We start from the raw sequence: 21,925 nt of genomic DNA on the forward strand, positions 1-21,925 counted from the left end.
GGTAGGAGGATAATACCTGCTCTTTGGTAAACACAGGGTGAACTTCAGCTCAGCTTCCAGATTGCTGTGCTCAGAGAAGAGAATTAGGACTAGTTGTCTGAACACAAATCACTTCATCAATTTAGTAACTGATTCAAAGCTTCACATAGGTGCCCTTAAATGCATTAAAAATATAGTATATATACATGTTTTAAATTAAGAGCGTCTTCTGACAGAATTGCATCAATTTAAGTGAGTCAGTTAAACACTACCCTCTCCTCAAGACAAATACTGTTTTAAAGTTCACTCATTCAGAAGCAGGTGCTGAAGCAGGGTTCCTGAGGTAGCAGCTGAAAGGACCCTGGTTCTGACTGAGCTATAGCAACCCTCTGAAAAATAAAAAAGAACGCCTCTGCACAGCGATCATGAAAACACATCTGTTTCACCAAATAAAGCTCCTCTGCATTCCTGACACAATGTTAGAGTTCAGAATAATGTTCTTTAGACATTAAAATCAGACAAGCACAATTTTCAGAAGTACATTAAATAGTATTTATTGAGTTTGCAGTTTCAGGGTCAGGGCTATATAATCTCAGTCCCAGCTATTCACACACTGTGGCACTGAGCCCTTGTGTTCTTTCAGCCATTCAACAAATGGACAATAACATGGAACATCATAAAGAAGGGGTTTGAAAACAAAACAAAACAAAACAAAACCAACCACCTACACTTTCAGTTTTGAAAGCAGGAAAAAACCTGAAGTCTTGTTCTCATTCACAAATACATTTGCCTTCTTGATTAAACATATATTTTTTTACAGAAGAACAGACTCATGTGCCTGATGTTTGGGAGAAGGTATGGGACAGTTGATTTTAAAGAAAGAACTATGGAGAGCACTGACAGCTTTTCCATGCGAGCATAGTGACAGTTGGATGGCTAATGCAGACTTCAGACTGCCAAGAATTCCTCAAAAGAGGGGGGGATGCTACCAAATATCCAGTTGGGAAGAGCCTGTCTTCTTGGGAAGCCTTTGTGTCTGGAACTGATTCTGTGGGTGCATATAGTCAACAAACCATCCTGCCTGTAAAATCTTATGGCAGAGGTTGGTTTCATTTTCACCATGGTGACCATTCTGCATAGTAAAAAAAGGCATCACACAGTATACACAGATCCATATTTACAGAATAAATGGCAAAAGAGGAAATTAGACACAGTGACATTTATGTCCAGGCATTAACAAACAAGATCCCTTGTGTTGATTCAGGGATTATTCACAGTTCATTTAAGCAAGTCTTTTTCTCTGCACAGGAGTTCTCTTGTTTTGCAAATGAGAGCCAGCAGGATGTCTCACTGTAAGAGACAGATGCTTGCTCTCCCCTAAACCATGGTCATGACCTTCAGAGAGGCAGGCTGGAATCTCCTAATCTTCTTCTTTAGTGCCTTTGAAGCTTTGATGCGACAGATTTTGGGCACTGGGAGAAGAGGCTTGGAAGAGGCCTGGACAGTCCCCAATTGTCTGACCGAACCTTCAGGCCAGATCAGCTCACTTTCATCCCCCTCATCGTAGTCAAGGGCAAGACTGCTACTGTTACTACTGCCATCTGAATCGCTGTCACTGGACTCGCTGTCCCCGAAACGGTTAGTTGTGAAATCACTGACCTCCCCTTCGCTGGTCTCTGCGATGGTGGAGTGGAAGAGGGAAGCACACTCTGCGGAGTACTCGGAGTGGTCGGACTCGCTCTTGGCGTAAGCTCCGTGGCGCTGGCTCTTGGAGCGAGCCCTCATGCTGACAGCGCGCAGGATACCTGCTCTCCTCGCTGGCTGCCTTGGTCCTCCCAGGCCAAAGCTACCAGAGAGGCCGGCCAGGTGAGCCTTGGCAGAGATCTCCACCGTGGACTGCCACTTGCGCTGCTTCTTCTTGCTGGCTGTGTCTATGCAAGCTGCTTCCAGGGAATGCAGTGCATTGGCAGAGGCTCTGTAGAGCTCTGGCCTGGATGGCGCGGTGGGGAGCCTCACCTGCGCAGGGAACAGGCTCGACTCTGAGCACGACCTTCCGGTCACGTCACCAGAATACGAAGGTCTCTGCACAAAGCTCTTCGCTCCGTGTGGTCTTTGGGGCTGATTCCACTCAGCAGACAGCCTGGCAGCCCCATGGGACCCTCTTGCCTTCTCCATGTACAAGGCTTGCTTCCCAGGCCGCAGGACCTTTTCACTGTTCCTCCTCTTTATCTTCACTGCCTTTGTTTTGGAGCTGGCAAACTTGACCCGGACTTGGTGGGATTCTGCAGGAACGAACTGTGCATGTACAAACTCACTCCGTGGCATTCGCTCATGACCCCCTGAGTCGGCCAATTTGGCATTGCCACCCCTTTTGAGGGGCACCTTTCTGGGTGGGACGGCTTTAGCATTCCAGGTGCCCAGGCTGGAGTCCTCCTGGCACAGCTGCGAGGAGGATGAACTGTGCTCCACGCTGCTCTCCGTCTCTTCTGCCAGAGGAGAGCCCCTTGCTGCTGACTTGGCAGGATAACAACTATTCACAGCTGATGGCTCAGTGTCAGGGTGAGTGGATGGCTGGTTTTCATTCACACAGTGCACAGTCTCCTGCTGCTCGGCACATTCCCCCTTTGGCACCTCTCTCTGAAGCCTCCCTTCAGCTTTGTTACTTTCCAGAGAACCCGCTTGTTTTTCCAGCTGGCTACTGCTGCTGTTAATTTTCACTCCACCGGTGCTGGGTGTTATGATGAGTCTCTGGTGCATTGTGGCTGGCTGGCTCTTTGTTGAAACCCGCTCACTGGCATCAGCCCGATTGTTCCCTTTGCATCTCGTCAGCTGCAGCAATTTATTGATGTAACCCCCTGGCCTGGCCTCAGCAGTTGGCCTAGTCCTAATCAAGCTGGGACCTGCCGCACTAGGCATGGGTTTGTAGGGAGGAGCCTGGAGGTCTGCTTCTGGGGATGACCCTACCAGGGAGAAAAGGGGACTTTGTAAAGCCACTGCATGTAGGGGGCTTGGGTAAGGATACACATCAATGCCATTCTTGGAGACCAAGTCGTTCTGGAATTTGGGGTCCATGCTGAACAAGTGCATGTCTCCGGCATGGCACGGGGGCAACGTGGATTTGGCATCTGCCTCCTTCTGAAACCTAGTGTCTGCTGGAATGAGTCTTTCCAAGTCACCTACACAGTGGATGAAAATAAATAACCTAATTAAATCACAGACAATTATATTCAAACTGGCTTACACTAAAAGAGCTATTTCAGAGGGATGTGCTAGCTTTTACTAAAATCAGTAGCATGAAGGAAGAAAATAGTTTCCTCCAAGATCACAGAATCACACAGAATCACAGAATGTTAGGGATTGGAAGGGACCTCAAGAGATCATCTAGTCCAATCCCCCTGCCAGAGCAGGAGGATGAGGCTACATAGGAATGTGTCCAGGCGGGTCTTGAACGTCTCCAGAGTAGGAAACTCCACAAGATCACTGAATTACTTCAAGGCTTTTATTGACCTGAGCATAATGGAAAATCTAATGCTTTTTTAATGCAAATAATAAAAAAATCTGCTACTTGGATGAAAGTAAATCTTTGCATATATAAAAATATTCTAGAATGTCACAAACTAACAGGAACCAAATCAACTAAACAAAAATATGGTATTATTTTTATTTCTTAGCAAAGATAAAAAGTGAATCCAACAATGACAAAGCCTGAAGCTGAATGTCATGTAAAATTATCCAGTACAACAGACATGGTTATAGAACACTTTGCCCCCAGGACAGGATAAAGTCTTCCTCTGGATATATGACTATAACTCAGAAACTCTCAAAATTTCCAGCATGCAGAGCCAGTGGTGTTTTTTTTTAAAGTGGTTATATTTGTATTCCAGCTTTTTTCCAACCCTTTTATATCATGTGTCTTGGAAAAAGCTATAGAACTGAACCGGCTGCTTTAAGAGGACTTAAGCAGACATTAGGTTATAGTGTTTCTTAACCTCTTAAATGCTGGAAGCTGTAGTTGTTTATTAGTTAGCTTTAGTAAGACATTATTAGTAAACAGAAGCACTCAACCCACACGGAAGAGCCATTAAAACTCACGTGTCACATAGGCCAGAGAGTGATGTGATTCTAGCTCTCCTTAAATCCAAATCAAATGAAACCTCCTAACTGGATCTCTCATTTCATTTGATAGTAACACTACTAGTCTTGTGCCTTTCTCAAGTAAGCAACTTCTTAGAGTATTTAATTCCAGAAAGAAATATTCAGAACTTTTATTAAAAGGTAGAAAACCAGGAATGCCATAATTCTATGTGTGAGGTTTTTTTGTTTGTTTGGGTTTTTTTTGTGTTTTTTTTTTTTTTTTTTAAGTAAAACCTAAGGACATAGAAGAATGGTCTAAAGAAACTTAGAGGAAAAAAACAAAGAGTAACTGCTCAGGCATATGGGAGGCTCAGTCCCTGAAGATGGCATTTATGGCCACCAATTCAGAGCTTTTAAATCTTGGAGTACTGTCAAGATTGCTCTAAGTTACACTTGACTTTTGCACCCTCCTCTCAGGAGCATCTCCTGTGCACTGAGAGAACAGTCTGTGTTCTTGTGTGAAGCAAGGCTGTTCCATCCAGACAACCCATCCAACAGAGCAATATGGTGCTGTGTTACCTCTGGTACCACAAGTACTGGAATAATCTGCAGTTAGCTGGGAGTTCTCTGTATAACAGTACAGACTTCAGTGCCAACAAATCCTCAGCTCATTGATTTCCTGACTAGGAAACTCAACAATCAAATCCAACCACATATTTTACTTACGGTGACTATTTCTGACCTGTGACAGGAAGCTTTTGAAAGACTTCAAAATTCAGCATTGTCTGTAACGTCCTACCTAAGGCACTTACAGACCTGCTACAGCAAAGGTTAGGATGATGATTCCTCAAACAATATATTTTCATAATGAAAATTCTTTAGGAAATTGCTGGCAGTGTGTAATGGTGCTCTCTTGTGCAAACAAACCAGGAAAACATCAAAAGAATGCCTGTGGTGTCTCAGCAAGCTTTCCGCTTGCCACTGAAAGAAATGGCAATTGGTTTGTACCTGCAGTTACCTGTGGAGACAAACCAAGGAGAGGAAAAGAGAAATTTATTCCCCTCTCCAAATGACACTTTTCTGAAGTAATGTCTCACTTCCTGCAATGTGGTCAACTTTGAAAGAATTACTTCTTCAAGAAACACTACTACCCCAATATTTATGCAGGTAAATGAAAAGAAGTATCTGAACATTCATTAGTTTTATCTCCGTAACTTAAATACTCTTCTATTGTATTTATTATTGTTTAAAAGTATCTGAGTATGGACAGTAAACAGTTTGGTTCTGCGGTTTCAATTAATTCTCACTTCGTGTACTGAAAATGAATGCTATATATTAATTACACATCAGTATATTAGGTCATAAAAGTAATAACCAGCATTCTGCCCCTCTGTTGAATGAGTACCCAGTTCTGCAGTTGATTACCTGTGGAAACCGGCCTCGGCCGAGACCTGGCAGGAGTCCCAGAAACGTCTGTGGTAGCTGTTATCTGACATCCATTGCTGACATAGGGTCCCTGCTGTTGGAAGCTGGTGGTGTGCACAGTAGTTTCATCTGCAGACTTGGGTCGGTAATCAAACACACTGAGCCTTGCTTTAGGGTGTTGAGAGCCCGGCAAGAGACTGGTGTGGGAGGAAGAGATGGACTCACTGTACACAGAGGTACAAGAATTGGAGAGTGAGCAAGAACCACCATCACTCAGGTCATAGAAGCCTGCAGAGTTAAAAGAAATAGGAAAATATTTCTTATTTGCAGTAACTAAACATGCTCTGTAGAAAAAAAGTCAGACAATAAATCTACATTTGCTACGTGCCACAGGCCTAAATTTATGATAATTTATTTGGGTAACTTTAGCAGAAGCATGCTCTAATTCAATCACTTTTTATTGGGCTTCTGCATATTTACTTAGGCCCTGATCCAGCTTGGCACACACATGCATGCTGAGTTCTAAGGGCGGGATGGAGTGAAGTACAGCACCATCACGCCCATTTCTTCACTGGAGAACATCTTTGGGAACTATTATGCAACTGGTGTAAAATAGGGCCGTCTCACGCTGTTGTAACTTGTGCTAGGTGCATACAAGCACAGCATGGCTGGGAAAGCAGGGTAAAGCTAGCCTGTGATCAGAGCTGCCAAGTCTGTGATAGCTGGAATGTCTATGGGCAGAGAATGGAGGCTATCTTGCCTCTCTGGGTCTTGCAGTCAATACCAATTAATTATGGAAATATTAAAAAAGGCTCTGTATAAATTCAAGATAGGAATTTTTGTTATTCCACTCTATATAAAGGAAACTGTTTCCTTCTGAACTGCGTGTATGTGCCTAAGCACACAACTGAACTTAAACACTCAACAGAAACTTGCACTTTTTACACACGCTCTAAGTACCAGTCTGAAATCTGTATGCTGTAAATAAAAAAGTTCTTTTCTTGTCTCACTGAAGACTGAAGGCTTTTCAAAATTCTGTTTAAAAAGAAGTATCCCCAGTGTCCCAGAACAGATAACAGAAATTGGTTTTAAAAGACATTCTAGCTATAAAAGTCTGCAGTACAGCTCTCTCTATGAATCAGACCCGAAACCTGAAACTCAATCTCTTTTTGTTCATGAGAGCTTTAGTCAACAAACTGTTGGGGTGGTTTTTCTCAGTGTCTTTTAACAGAGCCATTTCATTTTTATATATAAATGACCAAACATTCATTTGGCCAGAGCACTGCAGTGTTAGTGATCTTCAAAGCCTTAGTGAGGTTCAGGACCCTTCTTGGATTCAAGCAGAGCACTGGCATGCATGTTGGTCTTCTTTACGTCTAGTAAGTACTCTAGCCACTTTGTCAACGGTCATTCTGCATTGGACAAAGCAATTAACTAATAAAGGTGGCTCCTTCTCCTTCCATTTGTGGCTAAAATGTGCATTTAAAAATAGTAATAAAAAGTAAAAAAAAACCCAAAAAACAAAAAACCAAGAAAGCAAAACAGAAAAAATACTGTTTGAGTGAATAAGCATTTTTCCAACTAAATCAGCTTAGCAGAAAGATTTCCCCCAGCTTTATGAGCATCCCTGTGCCAGATAACTACTCTCCAGCTCAGCCATGGGGCACAGCTTCTGACCAAACAATACAGAGAGTTTTGCTGAGCAGCTGACACCCTTCAGGGTGCTTATTCACTTTTGGGAATAAACGACCAAGTGCACCTTACCTGAGCTGGGCCGGCTGTCACTATCCAAGTATTCACTGGAGGTCTTACTGACATCCAATTTCAGCTCACTTATTCGCTGGTCCAGCTGATCCAGGTGGCTTTTCAAGCCGACATCCTGTCTCCTCAAACGAGACTAATTCACAAGTCAAGGGAAGAAGAAGGAAATAAAGAATAGTCACAGTAAGAATCTCAGTGTCAACGCATGAATTCAGGCCATCTGTGCTGGGCAGATTCTGCTCTCATTATGTGTTTTGCTAGGGATTGCTGCAACTGGCTCTCTGTAACAAGACTGACATCATGGACAAGTACAAAACATTCTGTTTCTTAGTATATACTGTCTTCCACCTAGCTGAACAACTTCTCAAAACTTTTCACACTGAATATACTTATTTTAACCTTTGAGTTTTTTGTCACACCTATGGCAGGAACTGTAGCTCTAAAGAGGATGGCAATCTTTACATTAATTAACATATTAATATATGCCCTGTGTTTTGCCATATACTGCCTCTGAGCAGAGGACGAGATAAAAGTCACTTGTCTGCATGAACTTTAAGATGCTGCCTGATGAAAAGAAACTGCTGTACGTAGAGGTGTATTATTGCCACACAAAGTAAAGGCAGTATACTCATTTCTGTAAAACTCTGGGCTTGGATGATGTCTTCCTAGTTGAAAGCGTAGACTGCGCAAATTGTGACATCTGCTTTGCTAAAAGTTTTCCTTGCGTGTCTCGTGGCTAGATATTTCCACACATTTTATGCAAGCAGAAGGTGACACTTGAATAGTGCTGTGAAAATGACTGTACTTAAAATAAATGGTGCCTCAAGCTTGTGAATAATCTATCAGAAGCCAGCAACAAGGTCCTTTGCTTACTGCAATCACTGACCAGGCTGATCTGAGGTAACAGCTCCCGCAGTTGCTCCCTCAGTATTTCTGCCGTCAGCTTGGCCAGGCAGATGGGCAGGAGTGAGGTAACAGCCAAAGAACCACAGTTGGTTTCTGTCACAAACTTCTCACATGGCACTTGGCAAATTATCTAGGCCCAGTCGCTATTTAGGCAGCTTCTAATTATATCCCACCTCACCACCCATACAACAGTGCTTTACAGAAAGGTGGTCTCTTGAAGTTGGTTGTGAAGTTGTGTTCACAGACACTGAGGGGTAGGGTTTCTATTCAGTAATGGCCAGAATAACATGACTAAGCTGCTTCTTTACATATGTGGCAGTTCTAGCGGCATTTCCAATGATGAAAAAAAAAAAAAAAAATCTAGGTCCCTCAAACTAATTAAAGTATCTGCAAAATTAAATTACATGCAGAAAATCAAAATCAGTATACACACATTTTCAACTCCACTTTCTTTGTGCTCAGATTATTCAGCTTTAAATATTTGCATTTTTAGGTTTCTCCATAGCTATAAACACTCAAAGCAAGGACAGCCAAGATCCTAAGATAATCTGTAAATGATTAGAAACTGGGATTCAAGGCAAATCAAAAAAAAGACAGATGTCTTCAGTCTCACAAGACAACTGTGATGGCTGGTGATGCTGCTGAGAAGAATAAAAACGTATTTCTAGCATGCTTTTAGAGAGAACTGGAGGAATATGTAAGACACAAGAAATAAAATCCCCTTTGTTAGTGTCACATATCTAGGAAGATTAGGCTCAAGAGGCTCATTACTGCTTCCTAGGAAAACCCCTGGTCATTTTCCCTCTTCCTGTTTCACATAAACAAAAAGGAAGAACTGGATAACAAAGGAGATTTTCTATCCCATCTGAATGATGAATGTATGACTTCCTCAGTACTTTTTTCATTTCCTGCATGGTGAAAAAGCAAAACCATGCCATGCCTCCTTCAATCCCACCTACTCAGGAAATCACAAAGCTTTGTTTTCACGGCTGGAATTAATTGCTTAATGATTAATGTTTTGCCAGCCAATCCCTCAGTTCGTGGTTTCTGATTAATGACAGAGAGGCCACAAAGCTCTCAGGTATTCAAAGATTATTTATTATACCTCCAGGTTCTGTCTGCGCTTTCACAGCATTTTAACCAACACACAAGATTTACATCATCATTTTTAACCCTTTTATGGTGTCTCACACCATTGAGTTTTCATGTTTCTGGCAGCAATCGTAGCTTTGATCTTTTAGTTAACTCCTTCTGCGGTCCATGAGGAGAAGCATTCCTCAAACCATTTGGATAAGGACAACTTTTCTGGTGTGTTTGCTTGAGGTTGTTATTGCTCTAATAACCATGTTAAGCAGCATCCAGAACAATAAACCTTAAACACACTTTTTCTCAGTTCACAACATTAATTTTACGTAAGATAAAACCTCGCAGGTTAAACCATTTGCTTGCTTTGGGCAACACATCTGTGAAGACTTCTGTACACTGCGCAATGCCAGACCAGGCTTTCCAAATCAAGTGATGCTATCAATGGGCTACAGTTCTTGGGAGCCACATCTGGGATATCATTATACCACTCACTTTTCAGAAGGAAGAACATCCTCTGAAAAACAAGTTCCTTTAAGTCAGTACAAACTGGCATCCCAAATCAAGGCACCAAAGGTCCCTGGTCATACTTGACTATTCTTCTCAACTATTAATCTCTTCAGTTGAAGGGAGTTTCACATGTATTGGTTGTAGATTAGCATGTGATCATTTTCTTAATTCAACTTTATTTTGGAATGGGAAAAAATATAGCATTAATCTTCTCTAGTTTTACACATCTAAAATCTATTCACTCTTGGGTCTTTATGTAACTGATGGTCTAAAGCAGCCATTTTCAGAGGAAAATTAACCTTATCTATCCCAGACCTTTATTCTAGAGTGAAGTGAATTCCTTATGGAAGCACTTTGTTCGGTTGACAAAAACTTTAAGTTAGTTTAATATTAAAAATAATATATAAAATTCCTGGTTTAAAATATGGGGTTTTTCCATTTAAAACTATTGAAAGGGGAAAAAAATCTGGGCAAAATGCAGGGTACTGAGTGTGGGGTTTTCTTCTCTTCAGTGTGTCCCTGCTCACATTTTTATAATATCATAAGCCACCTGAAAGCTTACAAAACAAAATCATTAGATTCAAATCAAACCAACTAATTTTTACAAATATGTTCTCTGAGGAAACATCTGAGAAAATACTGGATGCTGTGGCCTTAGGTATTCATCTACTTTGACAGTGAAAGTGTCATAGATTTCTTTCTTTGTATTTGCCTTCATTTGCATCTCTTCTTTTTCCTCTGTGTCACCAGGATGTAGTTTGGCCAAGAGACTATTTTAGCACCTTTGGGGTCACTGACAGTAGATGGCATCACTTAACACTGCCTCTCTTCTGCTACAGAGAGTTCATCCTGCCTGCAGCTCACAGCTGACAGAATTGCTCCTGGCCACCAAGGAGAGCCACTGGCTGGGGCAGAAAAAGGATATGACTGTTGGGGCATCAGGAAGCCTGCAGCCGTGCTGCCTATGCCAGGCTGCCGGAAAGGCCAGCTGTTGTTGGTACCTGCTGGTGAGGAAGAGACCAGGATGCTGAAGTGGCATCCACACATGGTCCCTACAGCACTTGGTGGCTCTGCTCCACCCATTCCCAGTAGTGGTACTTGACTTCCTAAGGCTACTACTGCTTCTGCTTTTCTGTTTCTCACCTTACCACCACAGAAGAAGCCTAGCTTCACTCTTTATCTGCCTTGTTTCCATTGTTGAAATGCCTTGAGCCAGCTCTGGCTGATACAGCTTCCCCATTTTATGTTGCAAGGACCAAACTTTTTATGAATTAAACCGTGAACAAGCTAAAGCCCAGAGCTACAGCCCTACTTGAAGCTTGGATTAAGATAGACTGCAAGGCAAAGTTACATTTACATTGTTAATGAGTTTCTCAATCTGAGAGCTTATAGAGCAGTGATCACATATTCTATCGTTCACGGGCCAAGAACAACAAGGATGAAGACATAACACTCCCTGAGCAATGCTGTGCTTTTCATTTTCTGTTGTTTTTAGTTTTAACAATTTCCTGTGATCATGAACAGAATTTTCAAGGGTTTTGACTGCAATACGCTGCCCCTGAGTCCCTGAGTAACAGTTTTCAGTCTGTGGTCTCCAAGTTCCTAGGGTCTGTGGACTACTTCTAACAGGTCTGTGAAAAGCCTCTTTTTGACTGAGTTTACTTTGCTATTAAGCAGCTTCAATGTATGCACCTCTACTCAAATATATGCCTGCAATTTGCAGGGGGAAAAAACAATAAGGGTACCAGGTATGCCAGTTTGAAAAGTCTCCAGCAGCCATGGATCAACCAAAAGAGCTTTGTATAACTATTTTAACCATTCACACAACTGCAGTTTTGCTGAAGAACCTGCCACTGGATTTATGTAGTTCTGAGTCATCTCTCTCAAGCTTTCTGAACACTTCCCTCCCAGGCATCCCCAGAAGAAACGTTTCCCATAATTGCACTGGCACCTACTGGTGAAATACAACCCTCTCCTGTGGTGTGTTCACTATCATACTTCCAAATCCCACATTTCTAAGGGCAGAATTCTAAGGCCCAGTTTCTTCCATTTCAATGGCTAGTTTTCCTGATATCCGTGGAAAGAGTTGTAAGGTGCCAGTAAAGTCCTGACAACATGATCTTCTATTTTAATATTTTATTTGAAAAAACATATAAACAAATGAGTAATTAAAGCACAACAGCTGACATGAAAAAAGAACAGTCACTATGGTCAGTGGTCATTAATTGTTTCTGTTAACCAAGTGGCCCCAGACAGGCAATCGATGTCTTTAATTCTTCTGTTTCGATAATAAATGAATAAATAAATAGATAGATAAATAAATAAATAAGGGAGAGCCATTAGTTAAGATTATCAATGATAGGTAATCAAGTGGCTGGCAATCCACTCGTCCTGCATTTTTCACTTTAATCAAGATATGCCCACTGCTGTGTTTTCACATGTGGTAGTTAGGTTTCCCTGAAGGTTAAAGCTAATTTTATACCGAGATGCTACCTGATAAAGCTGCCTCTGGGGAGCGAATAACCGTGCTGTTTTCACACCTGATTGATAACTGATGGCCAAGCCTTGCACCCGTACAGGGAGGGAAAGGGTTCTGAATTAAGTCTGAGTTTACTGAAGTGTGTAATTGCCTCTACTAGAGATTAAAGCTCTTTACCATTTGATTGTTCTTTCACCTATGAAGCTTGCTTCAGTCACAATTCAGAATTTATTTTTCCTTGTGTCACAAAAAGCACATGCAAGCAGCTGGTGTTAGACTTCAAATACAAGGCCTGGCATTTAGTTATTTTCCTATTTTGATCACACAGTCCGTGATAAGAACAAAGTACTCCTGGCCCAAAAAACCCTTCCTGCCAGATTGACTCCCACCGGCACACAACTGCGTGGGCACACATTGGTGTGCACACATCAGTGTATGCACACACGCCCATACCAAACCCCTGAGCGCTGAGTCTATTTATGCTCATCTCACTCTGCGTGTCTTTTGATCTCCTATTCAAACGGCTCCCGCAATGAAGAGCTGCGCGCTCGCACGCGTGATACAGGTATTACGGGAAGTTAATAATCTCCTACTCCTCGGCTCCGATGAATGGGCAATGCCGGGTAACAACTTCTCCTCGGCGCTCGTGGCACAGAGCCCTCTAGCAACACTAGGCATTTCGGTTCCGTGCACAGGCGCTCAGGTGAGCCCCGCCCGAGGAAGAGAACCCACCGTTATCACGACGGGGACGGGCGCGGTGGACGCAGCTCGCCCCAGCGATCCTCCCCGGGACCCGCCGCTCGCACCTGCCTGCGGGGGCAACGACCACCGGCGGGGCGGGAGGAGCGGCAGCGGCCGCAGCGCCCTGCCCGCTCTCGGCCCCGACACGGCGCCGGCGGCTCCCACGGGAGAGCGGGGTGTCACGCAGCGCTGTGCGGGGCGGCGCGGCAGCGCTCCCCTCCGTCCGCCCGCAGCACCGCGGCTCCAGGGGCAGCGGAACGCCCCGTCCCGTCCCGTCCCTTACCAGCTGCTCCTTCAGTGCGGTGAGGGTGGCCTCCAGCCGGTGTTCCTTGCTGTGGGCGGACAGGGGCTGCTCTGCTCCGCCCGCCGCCGGCCGCTGCGGCATGGCCAGGGCTGCCCGCACCAGCTCCCGCTGCTTCTCCCGCAGCACCTGGAGCTCCTGGAGGCCGGCCAGGGCCGCCTGCAGCCTTTCGCCCACCCGGCCGCGATCCCAGCCGCCCGCCCGCGGGGCGCCCAGCAACATCGTCAAGGCTGGGCCGCGACCCCGGCCATGGCAGTGGGGCGGCGGGGAGGCGGCGGGGCTGCTCCCGCCCCGGGCCGTGCCTGCGGCGAGGGCCGCCCGCTCCGCGACTGGCACCGGAGCGAATGAAGCGGGGCCGCAGCGGCTCCTGCGGTTTTGGAGGAGAGGTGGGGACGGGGGAGGGAGGTTGAGAGGGAGGGAAGGAAAGCGGGCTGCAGCGCCGGGGCCACCTCTCGGGGTGGATACGCGCGGAGAAGAGCCAGCGCCCGTGCACTCCCTCCGCCCCGCGCGGGGGCGGCTCCTGCTCGCCCCGGCCCCTGCCCTGGGGGCAGCCCTCGCCTCGTCCCCCGCCCCGGCGGCAAGGGGGGGCGGGCTGCCCACCCTCCTCCGGGAGAGACAGCAGCGGACGAGCCAGGGCGCAGCGCCGCGGTGAGAGTGAGCTCCGAGGATGCTGCGGAGACAGGAGCCGAGCCCGCCGTCGTGCTGCAGCCGCCTGCAAGTGAAAATAATGCGGGGATGTGGTGCGGTGAGTGCTCGCAGGTATAACACTTCCCTCACAAAAATGTGGGGCTCGTAACTCCATCCCTTCCCCTCTTTGCTGATGTTTCCTATTAGGCACAGCACTGGGACTCCTCATCTTGCTCTTCGGAAACCAACCTAACTGGGCTATCTAGTTGCAGAAGTTTGCTTTCTCATACTGGATTTTGATTTCCACGTTGGAAGCAAGTCAGAGACCTGTTTGGTGAGGTCAAGGTGTGGCTCAGCCCCCTCTCTCCACCCCCCCACCCAGTCACTAGCTTTAAATGGGACTTGAAAACACAGTTGGTCGTGGAGATACAAGGTCATGGTGCTGTTGGTACCAATAAATGCCTGTGTTTAAAGCTCCCAAGACAGGCAGCTGCAGCTCCTTAGGATGTAGTTGGTTAGCATGCAGCAAAGCCAGGATGTGTGGTCTGTAGTGGTGGAAAGGGGGAAAAGAAGCCTTGATACCAAAAGTCTGTTGAACACAGTGGAGACCATGCTGACAGGAGACAAGTTTTCTGCTGCCTACACTGAAATAGGAAGCATTTGGATCCCACAGATCCTGAGATCACTGTGTGCCACACTCAAGCGATTGAAAAAAAAATCAGGAAAGGTGTATGATTCTCCATAAAGCAGTGAGCACAGACTCAACTCATCTGTCTGTGGTTATCTCTGTTCACCCTGTGGCGTATCTTTAAAAGCTAGCATACTTTAATTTGAATGTCACTTGACTTTGTGCTGGGATACATGAGTTGGGTGAGTGGGAACCAGCTGCTCTGTCATCTTTTGTTCAAGTGGCCTTCTTTCAACACCATATGCAGGTGGCCTCTTCCACTGCTGACACTGCAGCCAGCCTGGCTTTCCCTCTAGTAGTCTCTGGCTGTAGGAATGTCAGACGCACTAAAGTAATGTCAAATCCAGCTCCTTACTGGAGGGCCAGGTTATGCACGTGTTTGTTCACCAAGTCCCATGCAACACATTATTTGATAGTCCCAGCAGGGCCAAGCCTTGCTTTCGCTATGTCACTTTCAACAGTTTTCATGTAGCTTGAAGATTCAAGAATAATATTTACCCTGCAAAGTTGAACTATGTCAGAAGGGGTCCAGAGAGGTCCTATTCTGACAATTTGTACACAAATATTCACAGCTGTCTCCAGCTGCAGATGGAACTACAGGAACAAGAATGAGTGATGGTCACAGCACTATAGTGCATGGTTAAAGTATGTATGATATATGATATGTATGACATATTCTAAGGCATGTTTTGGGCTTTTTTTCTTTCTCTTTCATGAATATGTGTCTTTTGTTGTTGTTGTTGTTGTTGTTGTTTTTTAAACAAAATCAGTTTCTCTCTTAGTTAATTTTCCTTTCAGCTAAAGTCTTCTTAGTAACTGCACTTTTCTGAAGTTGGGTACATGTCTTTGTAGACATAGCAATGGAATGCAAGGTTGCTGATAAGAATGCACATCTCACAAGTCAGAGGGGCAAGAAGGAGCGAACTGTACAGGTGACTAAAACTGACCAGCTAAGTATTCACTCCTGTTCACGTGATACATCACATAAAATGGGTGATCACGGAGGGTCTCATCCCTCTTCAATTATGGCTGACATCTGGGAAGGACCCTGCCTGCCATCCCTGCAAATCTGAGGCCTAGTGACAGACCCTGTATCTTTGAATCCAGTTCTGGTTTGCTGCAGCATCCAACCCAGGACTTCCAGGTGCCTGCCCTGCAGTTGCTGGAGCAGTACTGAGCTCTGCCAGGGAATTCAAGATTGATTTTGTATATTTTGTATTATTTTCTCTATTTTATTAGTAGCATTAGTAAAACATTTTTAACTTTTTCCGACTTGCAAGTCCTCTCTCTCTTTTTGCCTTTCTTTGCCCTCCTATTGCCTTTTCTTAGTGGGGGGAGAGGAGGGAGCTGATGAGGTGGGGGGAGGGCGTTAACAAAGTATCTGCCATGGTTTATTGTCACCCTGCAATTAAACCTTGAACAATATGCCTCTGCTATTTTTACTTGCCCATCGATCTCACTGAACTTCTCTGTTCAGAGCGATGCCTCAGTGCCAGGATGTCTGAACTCTTCATCTACAAGGTGGAAAGAAAAACTGAGTTCACAGCTGAGATGCTGTTGAAGGCACTGACAGAAGACAGCATGAAAAGCTGTCACCTCTCGGATGGAGGTGGCAAACAACCATCAGTGTGCGGCAGGTGGCAAGAATTTTGAAAAATGCCATTTCATGTATGAAGAGCTGAAAAGTTTTTGTAAATTGCGTGGCACTTTTCAAAACAGACATACAGCATAGTTCCTTATTTTATTCAAGCCATGTTCTAACATGACCAATTAGGAGTCACTGACACAAATACCAGTTAGTATATACTTGCTAGGAGAATTAGAGAATATAATGTCATATATCTTTCTTTCTTTTCCTCCTTCATTTACAAGGAACTGTTATCTCTTGCTCTTTGTTCTTCCTCTTCTTTCACTTGTTTATCTTTTCATATATTAAATCCCAAATGGGCTATATCACAGCAGTATCTTTATTCTAATCAGCTTCCTGATTATCCATTCTGTTGTACTGATTACTTTCTTCCTCAGAACCCTTGTGATGTCACTTAATCTTTTCAGATAACTCAACAAATAGCTTGTGTTATCCAGTTTCTGGGGGAGAGAGTCAAAGATGTGAATTGCCCCCAAATTTAGGACCACGAGATTATGTGGAGGAGTGGTAGTGGTGAAGGTGAAAGCTTCATAGTAGGGACTTATAAAACTTCTGCTATTCTTAATGACTGATAGAGAACAATGTTTGATATTGATGTTCTGTAAAGTTTCACTGGACTTTAAGAATGACTTAAAAAGGGAGCAGTTTATGAGTAACACGCCATTTTGCTGCCTAGCTTTAGTACCCTGAATCCAAATGCTGAAATGTAGCTTGCACTTTTCAGGAGTCAAAAGACTTGACTTTTCACTTATGTTACTTTAATTCCATTAATTTCAAAGACATTGTTCTTGATTTATGCAAGAATCAGAATAAGATTTCTCTTTGCAACCTATGGATCCTGAGGTAAATTAAATTTTATTAAAAAGCTGTAGTAAAGGAATTATATGGTTGCAAAATCGGACAACCAACCAGTAGGAAATAAAACAATTTGTCTACGTAACCTTATTTTAGGTCCTCATTTATATGATGTGATTGCGCAGTTTTGTTCCACAGGTCTATTCCTCAATAAGTGTGTAGACCGAAAGATGGGTGATCAGTGGGCAACTACGCAATGTCTCCTGTCCTCCTGCTCCAGCCCATGCCTTATTTCCTGTAGATCATTTAAGCTGTGGACTGCTGATAGAATTTCCTTTTGCTTTTTAAAAATATACTTAGCATTCCAGCTTTTAAGTGCCTTCTAGTGTGAATGAATAATGTATTTACAACATCCTAAAAGGTATAAAGCTATTTTTGTTTTCTAGGTGGGGACCTGAGGCACTGAGTTTCATTTCAGAGACACTCACTCATTTTAGGCATCCATTGGAGATGCCTTTGGCCTGATTTTTCAGTGTACTTAGTATTATACAGTTAATATATACCTATTTTATTGTTCAAGGCAGAGTTCCCTTTGACTTCACTTGCAGTTCTGAGCACTCAGCACTTTGGTAAATTAAATACTGGGCATTTTAATTTGAATGTCTAGAAAAATGAGGAACACAATTAGTGCTCCTCATATGGAGCCAGCTTGGGTGTGCCTGCACCTGTGGTAGAGACATGCCCTCAGAGCCTCATAAACCACCAGAAAGGAGGCAGGTGTTATTTACCCTGCTTCGCAGAGGGAGATGTACAAAGAGGTTAACCCTTTTACACAGAATTGAACAGGAAATCTGTGGTAGGACTTGAAAGTGAAGCCAAATCATTCCTGTGACCTCAGAAATTACTTTACTCCCTCTTTTGTGGATGTATATTAGCCAGTTTGTGTGGGACTAACGTTAAAGGTAGGACAATTTGTATTGACCTCCAGATGTGTCTAAAAGAAAAGTAGTTGAATGCTTGCTTTGGATGAAGTCCAGGGTACACAAAATGCTTTTGTATACCAGACAACTTCAAGAGCTAAACTGCAGTTTGCTTCCCACGTTTGCTTATATTTTGTTGTGAAAGGTATTTCAGACTTTTTTTTGGTAACACTACCTTGTGGAGACATGTAGAGTTTCCCCACATAATCTTCAGCCTGTGTGTATATTGGCATGTGTAGCACTGGTTGAGGAAGAATGTTTGTTTAGGGCTGTCTCTTAACATGAGAGAAATTCAGGGCATGCACCAGCATCCTGACTTTGCCAGCCAGCTTCTCCGTCTTCTGTGTTGTGTGGTTGTTCCTGGGAGTGCCACAAACCTCTTACCATCAATGCCTCTGAGGGTCTCATGCAGACGTACTGCCTAAGGGAATCTTCTGAGCTGTTGACACCTGGCAGATGTTTAGCAGGTTAGCTGGAGGACTTGTGACTGCACAAGTGGACTAAGCCAGGCCTAACACAGCCATTATCCTACTCAAGAGAAGACAAAGTGCAATTCTCGTACCTGTCACTCTTATTCATTGTATGCCCCAGAACGTGTGTACTGACCATATCCTTTCATGTAAAAGGACAGAGGCGCTGCTTAGTGGTATAGAGTTCTGCTGCAATGTGGGATGGAGCCTTCTGCCATTTTTCAGAAATGTTAAGTTCAACCATTAAGAATATCCTGAAAGTGGACTAAACCCTTATGTTGCCCACACTAGGTAGTGTTAGTTCTGTGCTAGTGCCATTTGCCAGAGAATGCATAGTCTTGCATGTCCCTTTGTGAGGCGACTGTAAGTAAATTGCCATCAGCCAGGCATTTTGTCTAATTAGCAGAGCAGCTGCCTTTGAAAACATTTTTCTTTAGGGCTGAAGTCTGAAGGATTACTTTATTTAATTAGAAAGAAAAAAACCCCACACTGATGAGAAGGTCTCTTTCTAGAGTTCAGAGAATTTGATTTGAACAGAAAAAAATGACTTTTTGAACGATAGCTTACATGGTAATGGATAGAGGAAAGGAAATGAGCGTGCAGCTCACAGATATAGCTTCTGCTACAAAACGAGATTTGAGTTGGAGGAGGTCTATAGAAAGAGGAATCTTCTAAAAACATGAGCAAAATCCAGCCTTCAGCTACCAGGGATTAGGAGAAGTCCATCTGTTTTTGTGATTATTTCTGTTTATTTTTTGCGGGGTTGCAGATTGATTCTCTTGTGACACTCCCAGCACAATGGTGGGGGTTGGAGCGAAGGGAGGAGGGTTTGCTCAGGACTGCTACGAACTTAGCTTGAAAGTGATAATTCTTGTCTCCAGTCTATGCCCTCCAACTGAAACCTTTGAAATTAAAAGCATGTATTTTGGACCACATAAAGATGTGCGTATATCCATAAATCTGCAGATAGATGGGCAGCCTGGGGGGCACATGAGCAACTCTTGCACAGATGGGGGCTCAAGAAATATGCAGGAGGATGGAGAAAGTTGTCAGGAATCCAGGTAGGCATAAAGGATGGCGCACAGTAGCCAGGATGAGTCTGGGGACAGCAGTCTGAGAGTTAAGCCAGAAAGCAGAGTTAAGGGCATCAGTGTTCAGAAAGAATGGGAAGTGTGGGGACCCAATAGAGAATGGAAACCTGGAAAGGAAGTGTTATAATTTGGTGTGGCTGTAACTGGCTTCTTTCCAAGGATCTTGAAAACATTGCCATCCTAAATTAACAGGGGAGAAGTCGAAGCACAAAGAAATCATTTGAACAGCAGAGGTCTGAGTTTAAAACAGATCATAACCACAAGTGCCTGGGGAACACATGTGTTGAGTACGGTTGACCTTGGGTCAGAGGTCACAGAGTCACTGTACCTCCACATGTTCATGGACACAACGTTGGTGTAAGACTCTTTGGAAATACAAGAAGATTTAAATTCGGCTTCTCTAAGAACGAGGTGACAAATGTGGATGCTGGATGCTTCTGCCATGGGATGCACAGACCTAAAGGGAGGAGCTGGGCCAGAAGGCTGTCCCACAGATTTGGGGTACTGCAGTTTTTGAAGAGGAGTGATGAGGAACTTACTGCTGATATGGGCAGCAATCCTTCCCCTTCACTTCAGAACCTCATCTCTGTTCTGATGGAAGGAGCCAGGCTGGCTGCTTGGGCTGAGGCACAGGCAAAGAGGAAATGGTGTCATTCCTGCTGCCCCTGTGGGTTACACATGTTTTGTCCATGCTGGCACTAGCTCTCCTCTGGTGTGGCTCATAGCCTTGCACTGGGCTGTGCCCACTTGATGCTCACTTCCTCAGCTCCAGCTAAGAACAGTTTGCAGGTCAATGCTTGCTTGAAATCAGGTGCACAAAGCCAGGACACAGTCTGCCTTGTGCTGTTACAAGCCAAGGAGAATAACGATTATTTCTCAACATCGAGCGATACTTTCTTTTACACCTATTAGTCTTGCTCATTGGTATCCTGATGAAGATTCAGAACTGACTACTAGTCAATCCTGATATTAGTCCCTAATTCTCTCTCGCAGCCTTTCTCATTTCCATATTTCCTTCCACCAGTTATAGCTTGTATTTTTTCCCAGCAGAATCTGACTTTCTTCCTGTCCTCCTGATTTCTGTTGGTTTTGCAGCAATATTTTTCTGCCCTCGTTATCATTCATAATGCTTAGCAAGTTCACATCACCTGGAGATTTCATTACAATGCTGTTTAAAATCCTCTTCCTGATTGTTAATGTCAAATGCACATTCCAGCAACATCACAGTACAGTTCCAGACACTTCTCACTGTTTGGTCATTACTCTTCATTATTGCTTTTCCTTCACTTCACTACCATTCAACAGCTTTTCAATATAGGTGGTCATGTTTGCATATCTAAGCTGCCACCTTTTCTGTTTGTATGCCAGATTACTCCAAGTGATTTGTAATCCCTCATTCCAGGGTCTGCTTATGAGCTTTTCTGCTAATATTGGGAATATTTTAGGATTGCACAGCTATTTTCTAAAAATATTTGGAATCACAGTCTCTGCTGTTTTGTTGATTTAATCATTTATAATTTTTATTTTCCTGTGGTCAAAGGCATCCCAATTTTCTTCTTTCCTTTGTCCAGCATTAATAAGAAATGAATCCATTAAAGCCCTTATAGTTACATCAATCCATTACTTTATATTTCACATTTTATGCTTCACATCAGATTCTTAACTCACATTTGCATGTGGATTTCTTTTCACCACTCTTCGTGTCTGTAACTCTCTGTGATCTCTTAATTTTCAAAGTTCCTTACTTACCTGAAAAAAAACAAAGCTATTCCTCATGTGTGTTAGGTCTCAGTCTGCTTCTTTGAAAAAGGAATGTATTTCCAACAGGAAAAGTTACATGCTAGTGTACAGTTCCAGAGTATAAAATGTTCCTCCTGCCCCACTGTAGGATTCCACTGATTAACTCTGAGGTCTTACAAAGGAAAGGTGCTACCTTTTTTCTGGACAGATGTAGCATGAAATTTAGTTAGTGCAAAACAACCTCAAATAGTTTTTCCAATGAGAATAAAACACAGTGCCAGAAAAAAAAAAAAAAGGGAGAAAAAAGGGTCCTTTCATGGCAATGTATCGACAATCTTAGTTAAGGACGGCAAAAGCTTTCAGGGCATATGGTTAGAAAGCCCCAAGGCACCTATTCATCAAGATATGTAAACACCTAACTCTAAATAGGTGAGTGGTCTCACTGCAGTCAAAAGCTTTACTTCTATGCTTAAAGTTAGGGACATGCTTTAATATCTTGCCAAACTGAAGCCTAAGGACCCACTAATTTTAATCTTGCCAAATACTTCTGCAGATTCTGGGTCAGGACAGTAAGAACAAAACATCTTTTGTTAAAAATTGTTAGCTTAAGGATATCCAGGAAGAACA

General features: G+C 43.7%; 1 protein-coding gene across 1 annotated transcript; it reads right to left on the reverse strand.

The window, feature by feature from the left end:
* Positions 1-1,356: 1,356 nt before the first annotated feature.
* Positions 1,357-13,814, reverse strand: DACT2 (dishevelled binding antagonist of beta catenin 2; the record flags this gene model as incomplete). Its single annotated transcript, XM_080342861.1, has 4 exons — positions 13,242-13,814; positions 7,243-7,375; positions 5,479-5,766; positions 1,357-3,155 (listed from the first exon to the last, which is right to left on the reverse strand). The coding sequence occupies exons 1-4, from the start codon at positions 13,479-13,481 to the stop codon at positions 1,357-1,359; spliced, it is 2,460 nt and encodes an 819-aa protein (XP_080198987.1). The 5' UTR covers positions 13,482-13,814.
* Positions 13,815-21,925: the final 8,111 nt, after the last annotated feature.

This window comes from Nesoenas mayeri, assembly GCF_963082525.1.
Source record: "Nesoenas mayeri genome assembly, chromosome: 3".
Lineage (NCBI taxonomy): Eukaryota > Metazoa > Chordata > Aves > Columbiformes > Columbidae > Nesoenas > Nesoenas mayeri.